Source organism: Asparagus officinalis, chromosome 6 (genome assembly GCF_001876935.1).
Source record: "Asparagus officinalis chromosome 6, Aspof.V1, whole genome shotgun sequence".
NCBI lineage: Eukaryota > Viridiplantae > Streptophyta > Magnoliopsida > Asparagales > Asparagaceae > Asparagus > Asparagus officinalis.
The window spans coordinates 34,348,314-34,363,547 of NC_033799.1; the positions used below are offsets into that span (position 1 = coordinate 34,348,314).

General features: G+C 35.3%; 3 protein-coding genes across 4 annotated transcripts; 2 read left to right on the forward strand and 1 right to left on the reverse strand.

Annotated features, from left to right (window-relative positions):
- On the reverse strand, positions 1,118 to 2,127 carry LOC109846047 (glutathione S-transferase T3-like). The gene is made up of 3 exons (XM_020415271.1): positions 1,846 to 2,127; positions 1,322 to 1,766; positions 1,118 to 1,278 (listed from the first exon to the last, which is right to left on the reverse strand). The coding sequence occupies exons 1-3, from the start codon at positions 2,125 to 2,127 to the stop codon at positions 1,118 to 1,120; spliced, it is 888 nt and encodes a 295-aa protein (XP_020270860.1).
- LOC109844949 (putative nuclease HARBI1) lies at positions 2,676 to 4,300 on the forward strand. Its single transcript, XM_020414127.1, has one exon. It carries the CDS (start codon positions 2,931 to 2,933, stop codon positions 4,272 to 4,274), a length of 1,344 nt encoding a protein of 447 aa, XP_020269716.1. The 5' UTR covers positions 2,676 to 2,930; the 3' UTR covers positions 4,275 to 4,300.
- Positions 4,961 to 13,111, forward strand: LOC109844714 (monoacylglycerol lipase-like). Of its 2 annotated transcripts, XM_020413829.1 has the most exons (8): positions 4,961 to 5,296; positions 7,224 to 7,262; positions 7,355 to 7,438; positions 7,514 to 7,584; positions 7,856 to 7,920; positions 8,935 to 9,024; positions 9,118 to 9,210; positions 12,463 to 13,111. In XM_020413829.1, the coding sequence occupies exons 3-8, from the start codon at positions 7,428 to 7,430 to the stop codon at positions 12,874 to 12,876; spliced, it is 744 nt and encodes a 247-aa protein (XP_020269418.1). In that variant the 5' UTR covers positions 4,961 to 5,296; positions 7,224 to 7,262; positions 7,355 to 7,427; the 3' UTR covers positions 12,877 to 13,111. The 2 variants fall into 2 exon arrangements, with proteins under 2 accessions (XP_020269418.1, XP_020269417.1); XM_020413828.1 differs by lacking the exon at positions 7,355 to 7,438.

Genomic DNA, 15,234 nt, shown 5'->3' on the forward strand with positions numbered 1-15,234 from the left:
AAGTGGAGGAGAGATCACTTCAGCATTAAATAAGAAGTGATCGAAGGCATGGTGGTGCCGACATGGTCCGATGAGTCATGAAGACTAACGAGGCTAGAGGCATGATGACGCCTGCTAAGCATTAAATGCGACGTCGACGTTGTGTCAGCGGGAGAGACTCGAGGTTGAAGTCGTCCTTTGGCTTAGCCGAGAAGTAACGTCTTTCGAGTCGACTTCACAAGGCGTCGAATAAATAGTCTAGTGGGCTCGTTACGAGTCGTCTTTAACGAAAGGGCCAACAAGTTTCGCCATTCGAGTTGACATAAGAAGATGTCGACTCAGTGAGTCGGCTAAGTATGGATCTTTACTGGTCTTGGCCGCTAATTTGATCGGCGCATTGCATGCAGAATTACACATGTTCGTTACTTGGCAAAGGGCTGCACTTTGACGATTGAAAACACCATAATAATAAATTTTTTTGCCAAACAGGATCTTAATGGAAAAAGTTTTATGGCCTTTAATTCTATACACCTATGGTTTCATTATCATGAATTACCAAACCAAACTTTAAAAGGGACTAAGACCATCTCCAACGCAGCGGCATTTTGAGGCGAAAAGGGAAAATGCCGCTGCGTGGGAGCTCCAATGGAGCGGCATTTGTTGCCGCATTTTGACGGGGATGAACAGCGCGACGCTATATTTGGCGTCGCACTGTTCATCCCCCATTACTGTTTTTTTTTTATTTTTTTATTTTTCAATTTTTTTTAAACCTCATACTTTTATATATTTACAATTTGTCCCCAATTGTTTCATTAAATATATAAAACAACCCTAATAATATTTAAATTTTATAATTTCACCCCAATTGTATAATGTGGACAAAATAAATTATGGTTTTTTTAAATTAAAAAAATGCTAAAATTTAACAGACATTATTATTAATTATAATATTAAAATCTAGACATACATAATATAAAACTTCATTAAAGAGCAATCATAATACATAATTTAAATATAAATTACATATCTGAAATACATAACATATAAAAACTGACACACATAATATAAAACTTCATTAAAATAAAACATAAAATACAAACTAAACATGGTGACGTTACTTAAGATGGACAAGCAACTCTCAATAATCTGGTAGATCGGGGCCAGAGTGTCCAATATCATTAAAATAATTGCCAAAATTAGAAGCAGACCCTTGTTCTTGTTGATTTCTTTTTTGTATTATTTTAATATGTTGAGCTCGAACGTACTCACGCACGTTTGGATCAGCAATGGAATTCAAATCTTTCATTATAATTTTCGTTTGGATCAGCAATGGAATTCAAATCTTTCATTATAATTTTCCATTCATCTCTATCTTTTTTCATGGCTATCTTTTCTCGTTCGATATCAAATGCTTCTTGCCTGTCCAAGCTCGCCTTGTCTAACCTGTCTATAAGTCGATTGTTGGAGGTCTCGATGGAGTCCACTACACTTGACTCATGATCATCATTTTTCCTTTTCAATTTAGCTTTTTTTACCCCAATAGGTCGTTCAGATGGAGTAAATGATGACAGTCCAGGAGATGTTGATATAGGAGATTCCGGAGTGGGATTATCTGATTGTGACGAGTCGAAGTTCACACTTTGGGATTGTCTTCGACCAACTTGTCTTGCTGTGGGGACATCATCTTTGAATTTTTCGAAATTTTTAACCATATTCCAGACATGATCAAATTTGAAACCTTTTTTGTACTTTGGTTCTTGCATAAATAACATCTTTGCTCGAACTAACTGTAAATTATAGTGAACATCAAGTTATGTATTTCAACAATAATAATAAAATTCAAACGATAATTAATAGAATACTTACAATATCTTCATCTGAAGCACCACTTGGATTCAGATTCTCTACTTGTCTCAAGCACGCATTCAATTTCCTTACTTCATTACTTATGATTTCCATTCGAATTGATCGGCTCGTACGCATCTCAAAATGCTGATCTCGAAGTTCATTGTATTTGTCCTCCACACGAGACCAAAATGCATCTCGAGACTGGTTTCTACCGATAATAGGGTCTTGATAAATATCCAAGAATACTTGACAAAGGAGCACATCTTCAGTAATCGTGTACCCAGTTGATCGAACAGACATTTTTTTGTAAAAAGTGGTTGGTTTGGAGATCAGAAATACTTCGAATTGGGTGGTTTGAAGTAGAACTCGTGAATGTTATTTATAGCCAATCCAAATTTGTTTTTTTTTTTGAATTTACAGCTCAGCTCTCCTTGAATTGTGTGAAAGCTTTGTACGAGTGGGAATCAATTTTTGAAATCAGGTCAGCTTTACACATTGTCCAACGTATACACAGCTCAGCTCTCCTTGAATTGTGTGAAAGCTTTGTACGAGTGGGAATCAATTTTTGAAATCAGGTCAGCTTTACACATTGTCCAACGTATACACAGCTCAGCTCTCCTTGAATTGTGTGAAAGCTTTGTACGAGTGGGAATCAATTTTTGAAATCAGGTCAGCTTTACACATTGTCCAACGTATACACAGCTCAGCTCTCCTTGAATTGTGTGAAAGCTTTGTACGAGTGGGAATCAATTTTTGAAATCAGGTCAGCTTTACACATTGTCCAACGTATACACAGCTCAGCTCTCCTTGAATTGTGTGAAAGCTTTGTACGAGTGGGAATCAATTTTTAAAATCAGGTCAGCTTTACACATTGTCCAACGTATACAGCTAAAAGCAAATTTGAATTTTGTGACAAATTGATAACAGCTGGAAAGCATTTCCTAAAATCAGCTCAACTTTACACATTGTTCAATGTATACAGCTAAGCAAAGTTTTATAAATAGCATACTAGATTAGGTACATCCACACAATTACTCATTGTTGTGTTAAAATTATTATTCTCCATTTCTGCATACTTCAGTCATTCTTTTCTTACTTCAAAAATGAATTTCGATGTTGGAGGTCCATCATACTTATCATCATCTTCATCTTCGGATGATGATAATTTTCTGTCCAATATCATTGCAGAGATTGATGAAACCGAAGAAGTAATTTGTGAGTACATCAACAACAACATGATCCTCGTTAACAATTTACGTCAACACAACTACCAACCGATCCATGGTGGCTCGATTCCTGGTCATGCAGTGATCAACCGCGATCGAGAAAATGCGCATCAGAATTTGGTCATAGATTACTTTGCCGATAATCCACGTTTTGGAGAAGATATGTTTCGTCGTCGATATCGGATGTCAAGAAGTTTGTTCCTTCGTATTGTTGATGCAGTGAAAGATCATGACTATTACTTCCAACAACGAAGTGATGGACTTGGTAGAATGGGATTATCACCGTTACAGAAAGTAACAGCTGTTTTTCGCATGTTGGCATACGGTCTACCAGCTGATGCTACGGACGAATACGTTAAAATAGGTGAGTCAACAGCAATTGAAAGTATGACAAAATTTTGTCGTGCTATGGTGGAAATATTCGCAGAGCGGTATCTACGAACACCTAACGCTAACGATATTGCTAGGCTACTCTATATTGGAAAAAAACGTGGTTTTCCAGGAATGTTAGGAAGTCTTGATTGTATGCATTGGAAATGGAAAAATTGTCCAACAGCATGGTCTGGGCAATACACAGGACGTAGTGGGTCACCAACTATTATCCTCGAAGCTGTGGCAGATTATGATCTTTGGATATGGCACGCATATTTTGGTATGCCAGGCACCAATAATGATATCAATGTGCTGGAGTCATCTAATCTTTTCTCTAACCTAGCTCAAGGTATTGCTCCTCCCGTTTACTATGTTATTCAAGGAAAAGAGTATAATATGGGTTATTATTTAGCTGATGGTATATATCCGAAATGGGCTACTATTGTACAAACAATCCAACAGCCACAAGGTAGGAAGAAAAAATATTTTGCCATGAAACAGGAAGCATGTAGAAAAGATGTAGAACGTGCGTTCGGAGTTCTCCAATCACGATTTGCAATCGTGGCAGGATCAGCACGTTTTTGGAAAAAACATGTATTACATGACATAATGACTGCATGCATTATTATGCACAATATGATAATCGAGGATGAACGTGATCTTTATGCACCAATTCAAGAAGTGAGGGAAGCACCAACACCAGAAGTTGATATGGTAGCAGATGAAACTACAAGATTTACTCAATTTATTACACGTTACGGAAAAATCAAGGATAAAGATGCCCATATTGCGCTTCGTAATGCATTGATAGATCATCTATGGGAGGAATACACTAATTCAGATAGTTAAGTGCATACTAAATTTGTAATTTTTATATTGTTGTTAATGTTTAATTATTTTCTTGTATTTTATTTTCTGTTGTGTTCTTGAATGTAATATTTTGGCAATATCAATAATAAAAATATAATATTTTAGCAATCAAGTTATTTTAATTAATAAAATAATATTTTATTGTTTTATTAGTTTAATTTTTTAAATAATAAATCATTTGTTTTGGAAAATATGTGAAAAAATAAAATTTGATATGTGAGGTTAATTGTTGAAATAGTTAAAAATATAGGGAATAAAAAATAATCATATAAAAGTAGATAAAAAGAAAGATACTGAGAATATTCCTTTTTGGTGCAAAAAATGGTGCAATGGGTTGGAGATGAATTACTGTTAGATGTGACTTTTGCACCATTTTGAGGCAAAGGGTTGGAGATGCCCTAATATGCAAAAATGGCAACGAAGACAAATAAAAAACTACCAGCCGTTAGATTCGTGCCCCTTCACTGCTTCACGTTTGCTAATAAATGCCCCCGCCAGCTTGCGTCTCCTCCAACTTCACGCGCCCGCAACAAGCGAAACAAAATCCTCTAGAGAGAGAGAGAGAAAGAGAGAATAAGGAGGGGGAGAGAGAGACTCATCGAAAAATTACGATTACCCCAGGCTCGCGTCCGCCCGATGGCCGAAACCTAAACATCTGCCCGGCCGCAGCGGCGGCGCATAATCCCCCTCGTCAACCCCTCCGATCCCTCCTCCGCGTCTTCGTCTTCCTCCACTCGATCCTCCTTTGGCTCCTCCTCCTACCCCGCCAGAGTCTTCGCGGCCACCTCCGCCTCATCGCGCGTCGTCTTCTCCGAGGTCGTTTCTCGGCCAGCTAACTGGTGTTAGGTTGCGGCGGGCGACGGAGGAGGAGGGGACGTTAGGAGGAGGAGGGCGCTGGCTGAGGGGCTGGAATTTGGGGGAGGTGAGAGCTTTCTTATTGAGGGGAGGCGGCGGAATTTGCTTTTTTGTCGGTCGTGGGCACCGATCGCCGGCGATCTCAAGTAAGCCTTCGTCGAATTTTCTGCCTTTGGTAAAAAGAAGGAATTTTGACGAAATATGATTCGATCACCCTTATTAGGGGTTAATTGATCTGCAGTAGTGCATTGTGCTTGTCGATTACAGATCTTGTGATACCGAGAGCATGAAATTACTATTATTGTGATATATAAGAAGAAACCATTAAAGCTTAAATTTGCTTAAAGTGGATTAATTCCTTTTTTATTGGTCTGGTAAATTGTTATATGCTTTTATCCTTTTTTGAATTTTTTATTTTGGTTTAATTTAGGGTTAATGGCTATTAGACCCCTTGCCCCTGTAGTACCACCCAAAATAGACCCTGTATAGTTCTATTTTTGCAAACAGACCCCCTAAGTGAATATTTTTGACTCTTAAAATCGTTAACAAAAAATTTGAGGTGGATAGACTCCCCCATAGTTCTATTGGTGAGGATAGACCCCCATTCCTTTATTAGAAAAAGTTCAATGAGGAGTTGTATTCGCACTTGGGCCAATAAGTACCGGTGGTCTATTCACAAAAATAGAACTACAAGGTGTCTATGCGCAATTGAGCGATACTACAGGGGGTGTATTCGCAATTAACCCTTTAGTTTATACTGAATGGGTTTCCTGGATGAGATCGTTCAGATCTTCGGGTGGTCTTAACTAAATACTTAATTAGCTAAAAGCTTTTACCTAAAAGCTTCTTCTTCTTTGTAGTTTGTTATCTGTATCTAGTACAAGCTGTGATCTCTGTTTGATGGAACTCCAGAATACTAGGAAGTCCACGTTTAATTTTATGACGTCTGGCATAGATTGGTATTGATAACTTGAATAGACTGCAGTCTGCATATTGCAGATACTGTGCAGGATAAGGGAGCCTTAAATGTAAAATGTTATAGTCGCTTGAGGTTGGTATATAAGTCGACACTTTTTTCTCATTGCAAATTCTTGAAACTTCCACTTACCTTATGCAAAGAGTTTCTCAGTAAAATCCTCTGGTTTTCGTCCACATTTCATTTTCAGTTTGTTTCTATCTTAAGGATAAATTCTTCTTCATTATGAATGCATAAATGTCCTGATTTCTGAATATGCAGCACAAATATGTTAACCTAGTATTTCATGTTGATCTGCAAGGATGCAAGTGTAGCATGTGTTACCTACTGCCTTGGGAAGTTGAATATTCATGCTTATCTCCTGGTTTGCAAAATTGTTGTTTATTATGCTTAGAAGAATAAGAGTATGCATTGTCTTAGATTTCCCGTGCATTGAACAGATTACTCTTTCAACTATTTTATTATTTTCTAAAAAATGAATTCCTTATGTAGAGTTTTTTCAAGAAATCCTAGACATCTGCTGTTCTGTGTCATGTACCAGGCCCTTTAGGACACAGATAGAAGACATTACATATGATATGACATATTGCACCAGTTTGATGGGCAGGTAGGACCATAAGTACACAGATATTACTGATGGCTATGACACATATTTCAGTTTTCTTTACATGGTAGAGGTTATATCTAACCAACTACTAAACAACATATAGCTTTAGTATGGGGATTTACTCAATTTTGTATGAGCATCGCCTGGCATAAGTATTCCTGAACTTGTCCAATTGCGTTATAAACTATTTAGAATTTTGTGTAGAGGATGAGTTTTATGCATGGCTTGCACCTATGTCTATCCTCTGGGATATGGAATGGCAAAATCATGCATGTTCATGTTGTCAAAATCCCATGTTACCTAAGCATCAGAAATGTGGTTTCTTGCACTTGGTTTGTAAAGTCATGTCTTTCTTTGCTTCAGGTGACTGCTTAGATGCTTTTGGTTCTCTTTAATATAGATGTTTATAGTATTTTAGCTAAACATGCCAATTAATTTTCAGATTCTGCATGAAAAAATTAATAAAACTTGGTTTGTTCCATTGATGCAGGGGTATCATGGTGATTATACATGGCCTGAACGAACACAGGTAAGAAATATGTAGGGTGATAGTTGACATGGCTGTCTAAAGCATTATTGCTTTTAGGGATCATAGGTTCATGTTGTAATATTTCAATGCAGCCGTTAGATTCTGTCCGGATGGTTGTTCGTGTCAGGCTCTTTCATAGAGAATAAATCATTTACTCGATGGAGGATGAGCTTTAGGTGAATTTAAGGCATCCATGTTAGTCAAACATGTTATACGAGCTTCGCTAATAGTTTTCTTCTTTCTGTTTCCAGTGGTAGATATAGACAGTTTGCAAAGCAACTAACTTCGTGCAACTTTAGGGTGTATGCAATGGACTGGACTGGCTGCACTCAACTCTATTATGGTAAACAGGATCTCTCTTGAATATGTTACCTTATTTGTCCCTTTAATGCAGGGGAAATCCTAGAAATGTACTAGGATTGACCCTTTCTATTATCAGAAACAGAAAATCTAGGTACTTCTGTGTATGCCTGTCAGATTGCTGATTCTGCATTGTATTTTTTGTAGACTACTTCCACACTGAGTTGCTAGAACTCTGGTGTGGTAGGCTGCTGATCAGAAATTAATAATGTTTGTTCTTCCAATCATTACAGGTCATGGAGGTAGTGATGGGTTGCATGGATATGTTCCTTCACTAGATTGTGTTGCGGCTGATGTTGTGAGTTTGAGTCTTATTCTTCTCTTTCTTTGGCAGTGAGTCATGGTATCATGGATCTGTTTGTTAGTGAGAGTGTATCTAACTGGATTCTTCCGTGGCTTGTGTTGTTTTTAACTTTTATATGCTGAACTAGTTTCTCAATGATGTGCTATGCACATTTGAGGGGAAACTCTATAGCTAAATACAATTATACTTCATGTACATCAAATATATTTGGAATGTTTGTATTTGGAATGTGCGCATTTTTTCCTTTAAGAAAAATTTGATTTGATTTTTCTAGAAAATTTAATGTTTATATGAAACTAAATGCAGCACAATTTGTACAAAAGGGAGATAAAAGTTAATGAGTCATGACAAAAATTTGACACTTATCAAGTGTTTATTATAAACGGAGAGAGAGTGCGAAGATTTAGGTTAAATATGTCTAAATTAAACATGACATGATTTCTCTAAGTGGGAAGATAAAAATTACTATTGCAAAACTGCTCATATATTAAATTTATCCATCTAAAGACAATCATTCCATGCGCATGCGCTACATGTTATATATAATATCTTAATATAAATACTATGTAAAATTAATGAAAATGATGATTAGTTTAGTATTAGCTAAGAGTGAAGTGTATAATGCAAAAAGCTAACTTTAAAAAACTCTTTAAAATTTTTAATTTTATGTAATTTTACTTTTTATCTTATCTAATCCACCGGTTAGACATGATTCTAGATACTCAAGTTTTCTTCTCATTGACTATTATAAAAAAAATCAAAATATTATTTATAATATTAATGTTCAATATACGTTTTCTATTAGTGTCACATAATATTTATCTAAAGATACATTTAGTTATATATTATTTTCTACTTTGCACAATTTAGGACATATTTAATATACTTGGAGTTTACCCTGCTTTTTTATGCAGTATAAATTATCCAGTGCAACACAATGCACATTGTTCGTGTCTAACCAAATGTCTTTATCCAGTTATTATACACTTACCCTTTCTCATATAACAGGGTATTTTCGTTAAAAAAATTAAGTTGGAAAATCCCGGTGTGCCCTGTTTTCTTCTCGGTCACTCTACTGGAGGATCAGTGGTTTTGAAGGTAACGTAACTAATACTACTTCCTGCTTAGAGCTTGATTCTCATCCTTTTATTACTCTTGTTGGTGCTTCTCAGTAATTGTCGAACAATACAGGCAGCTTTGCAGCCTCATATTGAAGCTATGTTGGAAGGAGTTATACTAACGTCCCCAGCATTGCGTGTAAAGCCAGCTCATCCCCTCATTTCGGTAAATTCTTGTACTCTTTTTTTTCTCCAAACAATTTGTTTCTATTTGATAATATAAGGTGAATATGGTCTTATATTTTTAGGATGAAATTTTGCATGATATGCTATTTTCATTGGCAGTAAATAAGTATTGGTATTTGATATTGGGGTGACATGTCAGATGCTGACTGACGGATGTTTTCAGGTAGACATTCCACACTGTTCATATTGAAGTGATCGCTCATATTGCTACAAATACAGATGGAAATATACAGACCCACCAAACTACACATATCATGAAGAAGAGTGACTTGAGTCCAGTCTATGCATAGTTGACTATATCAAACTATTATCAAACACTAGTACTCCTAGTGCACATGATGCGTGCAAGACACAATATAGATTTGTGTCGGAAAAATTATTAGCAATAACTTAATAATTAATGATAAATATTAAATATTAATTGTGCAATGTTAGGAAGAAGTAAAGAACGTTTGTTTCATGCACAGGCTTTGATACATAATTGCACATGTGAGTCTCTCAAATTAAAGCAAAACAGAATTATAAAATAAGATCAAAAAATAAAATAAAAGAATATCAATAAAATAAAAATAAAATAAAAGATAGGATACGAGCTAACAAAATTTACACATGAGAATTTTTATTTGTATTAGTTTACTTACAAAAATGAAATGTATCGGCTGTGCTTACAAACTTTCAAAAAAAGTGATAATCAATAGTCTAGAAGCATCAACCCTTTTTATTTAAAAAAAAAAATTCATATATTAAGTTTAAAATCAAGCATCCTAACAATTGATAGCCTAATTGTATGATTTTCTTTTTGAGAAAAAACTAACATGAAGGAATGGAATTTATTAGAAAAGATCAATAATCAATTATATAAAGTCTTTGATAAAATTTACACAATAAAGGATTGCATAATACTGTCAAAATTTCTACCAAAATTACATGGGATTTTTTTTGAAATATTATTAAAACTTTGTAATTTAATCATTAATTACTATCTTCCATGTAGCCAAAAAAAGATATAAATGAAACATCTAACTTAAGACTATTGAAATTGAAAGTTCTTCAAAAAACTCTCAAGATCTTCTAACTTCTTGCCAGCCTACTTAGTATTTCACCGTAAAAAACAAAGAGAAGTCTAGGATAAACTCCAATAAGCATACAAAAGTCCTTAAGCATATCATGAAATTGTGAGAATCATCTATAATTTAGGGTATTACAACCTAAGAGATGTAAGAAAGTTGTAAAAAGCAGATATGTCAGTGTCGTCAGCATCTGGGGTGGGATTAGGGTCGGGTTTGGATTTGGTATCTGGTTGTGTGTTTTGTTGGCCAAGGCTTTGAGGGATGACCATGAAATGTTGTTTTCTCTCTCATGGAGTTTTGGGGAAGGAAATAATATTTTTTTTGCATTTCTCATGGAGTTTTGGGGAAGGAAATGGTGATTGTGTGGGGATAGTTATGTGACTTGTAGTTATAATTGGAGAAGCCTTCAAAAAAGGTGGGCAGTTATGTGATTTGGAGTTAGTTTTTCTTTATGCATTTTTCCAAATTTGTTCTTTTATAAATTTTAAATCACTTTTGATTTTGGGGACATTTCTTGGAATTAATCGAATTCATGACTCACAAAGGATTGAACCAAAAATATTGACCAAAAGGGTGGCTTTTCTTTATTAATTGTAATAGATTTATAGTTATTAGATAGATGACTTTTACTTCTAATGTTTGAGATGCCTTCTAGACTTAAATTTTATGCAATTTTACTTCAGGATGAAAGCTAATATTGTTTACTCACAAAAAGTTTTATATAGTAATGCAGAATCTATATTTTATCTGATTTTCATGTTTTCTGATTTCCATAGAAGCTAATAATAATTTACCTATGTGACCTTTAAAGCTTAGCCTCATTTTCTTGTAGTTTTGAAATTTTAGCTTTTAGCATTAAACGAAAATATAGAAAAGTGCATTTCACAATTAACAATTATGGATTTCACAAGGTCACTGGGGAAACCTATCCAGTGATTGTTATCCACTTAGGGCCCGTTTGGATGACAAGAAGTATCGGAAATAAGAAGTAAATCAAAGAAGTAACTTTTAAAATTATGAAGTAGGAAGTAGTGGAAGTAATACTTTTTTTTGTTTGTTTCATACATTTTTGGAAGTAACGAAAATAGCACTTCTTCCACTTCAGTCACTTTTTTTGTTTGGATAACAATTGAAATATTGTTAGGAAATAACTAACGCATGATATAAAACATAGTGAGAATGCCTCCCTTTATTATACTTTAATCAATACTATAACTCTGTTCAAATACTATAGCATTTTAAATTTAACTATGATAATTTATAAAACTTCACAATGCATTCACATGATTTTTCAAAATTTTAATAAATATTTTGATGGATGTTTCCAATATATGAAGAATTGTGTATGGGGGTTCAAATAGTAGATAGTTAAAACAAAAGGCTTGTTATAGTGGTATGAATAGGGTCCCAAACTCATTCATGTACTCTCATTCGTAATAAATTAAACTGTCATAAAGATAAATCATCTGATTGTTTAATTATACATTCCCATCAGATGGTTTAATTTTAGGAGTGTGTTACATTGGTAAGGATGAGGTTCATATAAAAAGCTTTGTTATGAAAATCTTTCTTTTGTTTAATATGAGTTATGTGCAAAACTTGACTAGTAAAAACCACCTCCAAGAGGGCAACGCCAATCCTAACCGATCCAGATTTCGTGCCGTCCCTTTTCACATGTGACAATATACAGCTTTTTGCTTCGGAGCCCAAAGTGACCGAAAAAGTTTCGGAAAATAGATGTGACACGTAGGCGCCGCATCATCAAATAAGGAAGTAGAGGAGGTCATATTTTTGAATAAACAAACAAATTTTTTCCGCTCGGAAGTAGTAGAAATGACTTGTACTTCCTTTACTTCAGCTACTTCATAGCTACTTCTGTGCAAACAAATAAACAGGGGCTTAGCTGGGGTACCAAGGGAAAAAGAGTTCTTGGATCACGCAAATCCTCAAATCTCCTTGCCAACTATCTAGTGTACAGGGAGCACAAGATAGTTTCCCATTTGATAAAATGATTAGCCAGAGAAGTTACACAGTGGATTTAAAGGCAACAAATTTGCAGCGTAGATTGTTTATCTTCAATTATGCCTAGGGCTGTTTCTTTATATTTATAGAACAGCAGTACCAGAGTAGTGGATCTAACAAAACACTTAAACTTTTCACAGGTTTTGGCTCCAGTTTTTTCTCTTGTACTTCCCAAGATTGCCTTCAAGGGGGCCAACAAAAGGGGAGTACCAGTTTCTAGAGACCCTGCAGCATTGCTAGCCAAATACTCTGATCCCTTGGTGTACACAGGATCAATTAGGGTTAGAACGGGCCACGAGATACTACGCATATCATCCTACCTCACTCAGAATTTAAGATCAGTCACCGTCCCTTTCTTAGTCCTCCATGGAACTGCTGATAGGGTTACAGATCCTTTGGCCTCTCGAGATCTCTACAACGAGGCTGCATCTAGATACAAAGATATAAAATTGTATGAGGGATTCTTGCATGATCTCCTGTTTGAGCCTGAGAGGGAGGAGATAGGCGCTGATATTATTAACTGGATGGAGAGGAGATTACAGCAGCAAAGCTGAATATAGGGGCGTGCGATCATAACTTGTAGATTCTGGGAAAGGCTCGATGTTCTGTATGTTTGTTAAGGGTTGTGGACATAAACACGTGTTGGTAGCTTTTATTATGAGCGTATATCAATTGCATTGTTGCGCTGTTCTGAATTATATCGTGGGTAAGTGTATGATGACTATCCTCATCTATTATAGTGTATTGTGGAAAGCAAGCTGCAAGGAAATTCATCTAACAATTTAAATAGAACCGAGTCTCTTGTTGATCTTGTTGATTTTGAAGTCTGGAGTCCTACTACTGAAGTAGTTGGACAACAATTTTCAGTTGAACTTGTGGCGAATTTTTTTAACTTTGAAGGCTCCTAAGATTAAGACTTCTTGTTTATTTAGTTAAATTATGGACTCCTTCATCAAAATAAAGAAATTTTAAGCTAAAGGTACAATTCGGTTATCATCCGAAAATGTTAAAAGGGTCACCTAGCTCCTCATACCCTGCTTTGGATTAAGAGGAGAAGGACTAGCTTAGAGATCTTTATTTTTCGCTTAGGTTTGGTTTGGATAAGGCCATCGCTGGAGAGGTTAATCCTGCCTAGCTATCTATGCATCAAGAGTAATGGAGTCCCTTGGAATGTTAAATGGACTTTTATGAGAGAGACCGAGGAAAACATTTAACCTAAAAAACTTAAGCTATTAGGGATCAACCATAACTTTCTTCTTAATATTTTTACTTGCAGATGGATGTCCAGTAATCTCTCTTTCAACTATGTATCTCAATCATCCGCGGAAACTCACGGTCCTTCACTCGCGTGGTCTAGACTGACGATAATTAAGAAACAATGTGACAGCAAATGATCACAAAACTTTCTAGGACATTCTCGAGCGCTTATCCGATATCCGTAGATTAACTTGTCATGGAATTTTCGACCATCATCACTTTGACTTCGTCTAAATCAACAACTACGGATCATGACGTGGCTACCGACATTAGAAAAAAAAAAAAATATCTAAAAAGTGTGTGTATGCATAGAACCCAACATTAACATCCAAGTCCTAATTTGAAGATCAAATGCTTAGGATCTGTAGGTATCTGATATCCAAGTGTGATTCTGATCTGCAACTTTTAGATCTGGATTTAATGTTATGTATTAATCAGTTTAGTATAAACTCTTCATACCATTTCCAACTTTACAATGGAGATGAGGGAAAAAAAACAAGAGAATGATTCAAGTGGAACTAATAAATAATAATGTAAGTGTTTGTTGACTTGAAAGGTTTTATTTTCCTTATGATTAGAGTCCTGCTTATAAGGACATGGACTAGAAATTTTGCTTGAATTCATGACAACTGTTTCTTTTTTTTTTATTTTTTATTTTTTTGGGACCCGATCGAGGGTACTCTATAAAAAAATCACATGATGAGGAAGAGAAATATAATAAGTGTCTAATAAATTTTTTTAAAGTTGGTAATTGTACGGATACAATAGTCTAATTAGACTAATACATACAATAGTTTGATATCATTGATATTGATTGCACTCATACTACATCCTTGCACTGGTTTAGAACTGATATTGTGACATATTGTTACGTGTGTCACAATCTCCTTTCTTCATGTACGATTTTTTTGTAGAGTCCTCCATGAAGTTAAAACTAAGATTGCTTACTTAACAAGTTAAAAGGTGCAAATTCGTCGTAAAATACACAAAAGAAGGGAGCGAATAAAGTTACAGTCCAGTTAACATCTCAAAGGCTCGCTTCCTCTTTACCATGCTTGGATTAGAAGCAAGCAAGCGTCGAGATCTTTGCTTCGCTTTTGCTGTGGATAAGCTCGTTGTTCGGGAGATTCCAACCAAATTTATTAAAACTTCCGTGTGATCGAGGATTAAATTTTGGCGCCAATTTGTCTTTTACATGCAAACCCTTACTTGTAGAATTATCTGTTGAAATGAATACGAGAAATCATTACCAGTGTCTCCCGACATCCAGGAAAAAGCATCAAAGGCGAAGTGTATATATACGGTACTCTGGATACCTGTTCTTTAACAAAGCAATGGAAGGAGAAAAGAAAAAGAGGAAAAAAAAAAGCATAAAGAAGAAAAAAGTGAAAGATCATAATTGCAGATCATATTCTTCATGTAAAAGTGAAAGATCATATTCTTTTTTGTTTTTAAATGTTTTGGTTAATTGCAGATCCATTATTTGTACTATGAGGATATAATCAGTTATAACCATTTTATTAGCATTTTAACTCTAAACTCATGACTCAATATTATTTCGCAACCAGGTGCCCTCGATCAGTTTGGCTAAAAATCTACTTGCCCTCTGAGTTGTAGTTTTTAAATGTGCGTAATTTGCTGATGCATAATTCCCG

Bases quoted from the DNA above. Each gene is read 5' to 3' on its own strand.
- LOC109846047 (XM_020415271.1), bottom strand. From the start codon at position 2,127: ATGTCTGTTCGATCAACTGGGTACACGATTACTGAAGATGTGCTCCTT. The intron at 1,767-1,845 runs GTAAGTATTCTA...TATAATTTACAG, and splicing joins GTGCTTCAGATGAAGATATT to TTAGTTCGAGCAAAGATGTT. The intron at 1,279-1,321 runs ATTTGAATTCCA...TTATAATGAAAG, and splicing joins ATGGAAAATTATAATGAAAG to ATTTGAATTCCATTGCTGAT.
- LOC109844949 (XM_020414127.1), top strand. From the start codon at position 2,931: ATGAATTTCGATGTTGGAGGTCCATCATACTTATCATCATCTTCATCT.
- LOC109844714 (XM_020413828.1), top strand. From the start codon at position 7,231: ATGGTGATTATACATGGCCTGAACGAACACAG. The intron at 7,585-7,855 runs GCTGCACTCAAC...CAATCATTACAG, and splicing joins GTATGCAATGGACTGGACTG to GTCATGGAGGTAGTGATGGG. The intron at 9,211-12,462 runs GTAAATTCTTGT...AACTTTTCACAG, and splicing joins CAGCTCATCCCCTCATTTCG to GTTTTGGCTCCAGTTTTTTC.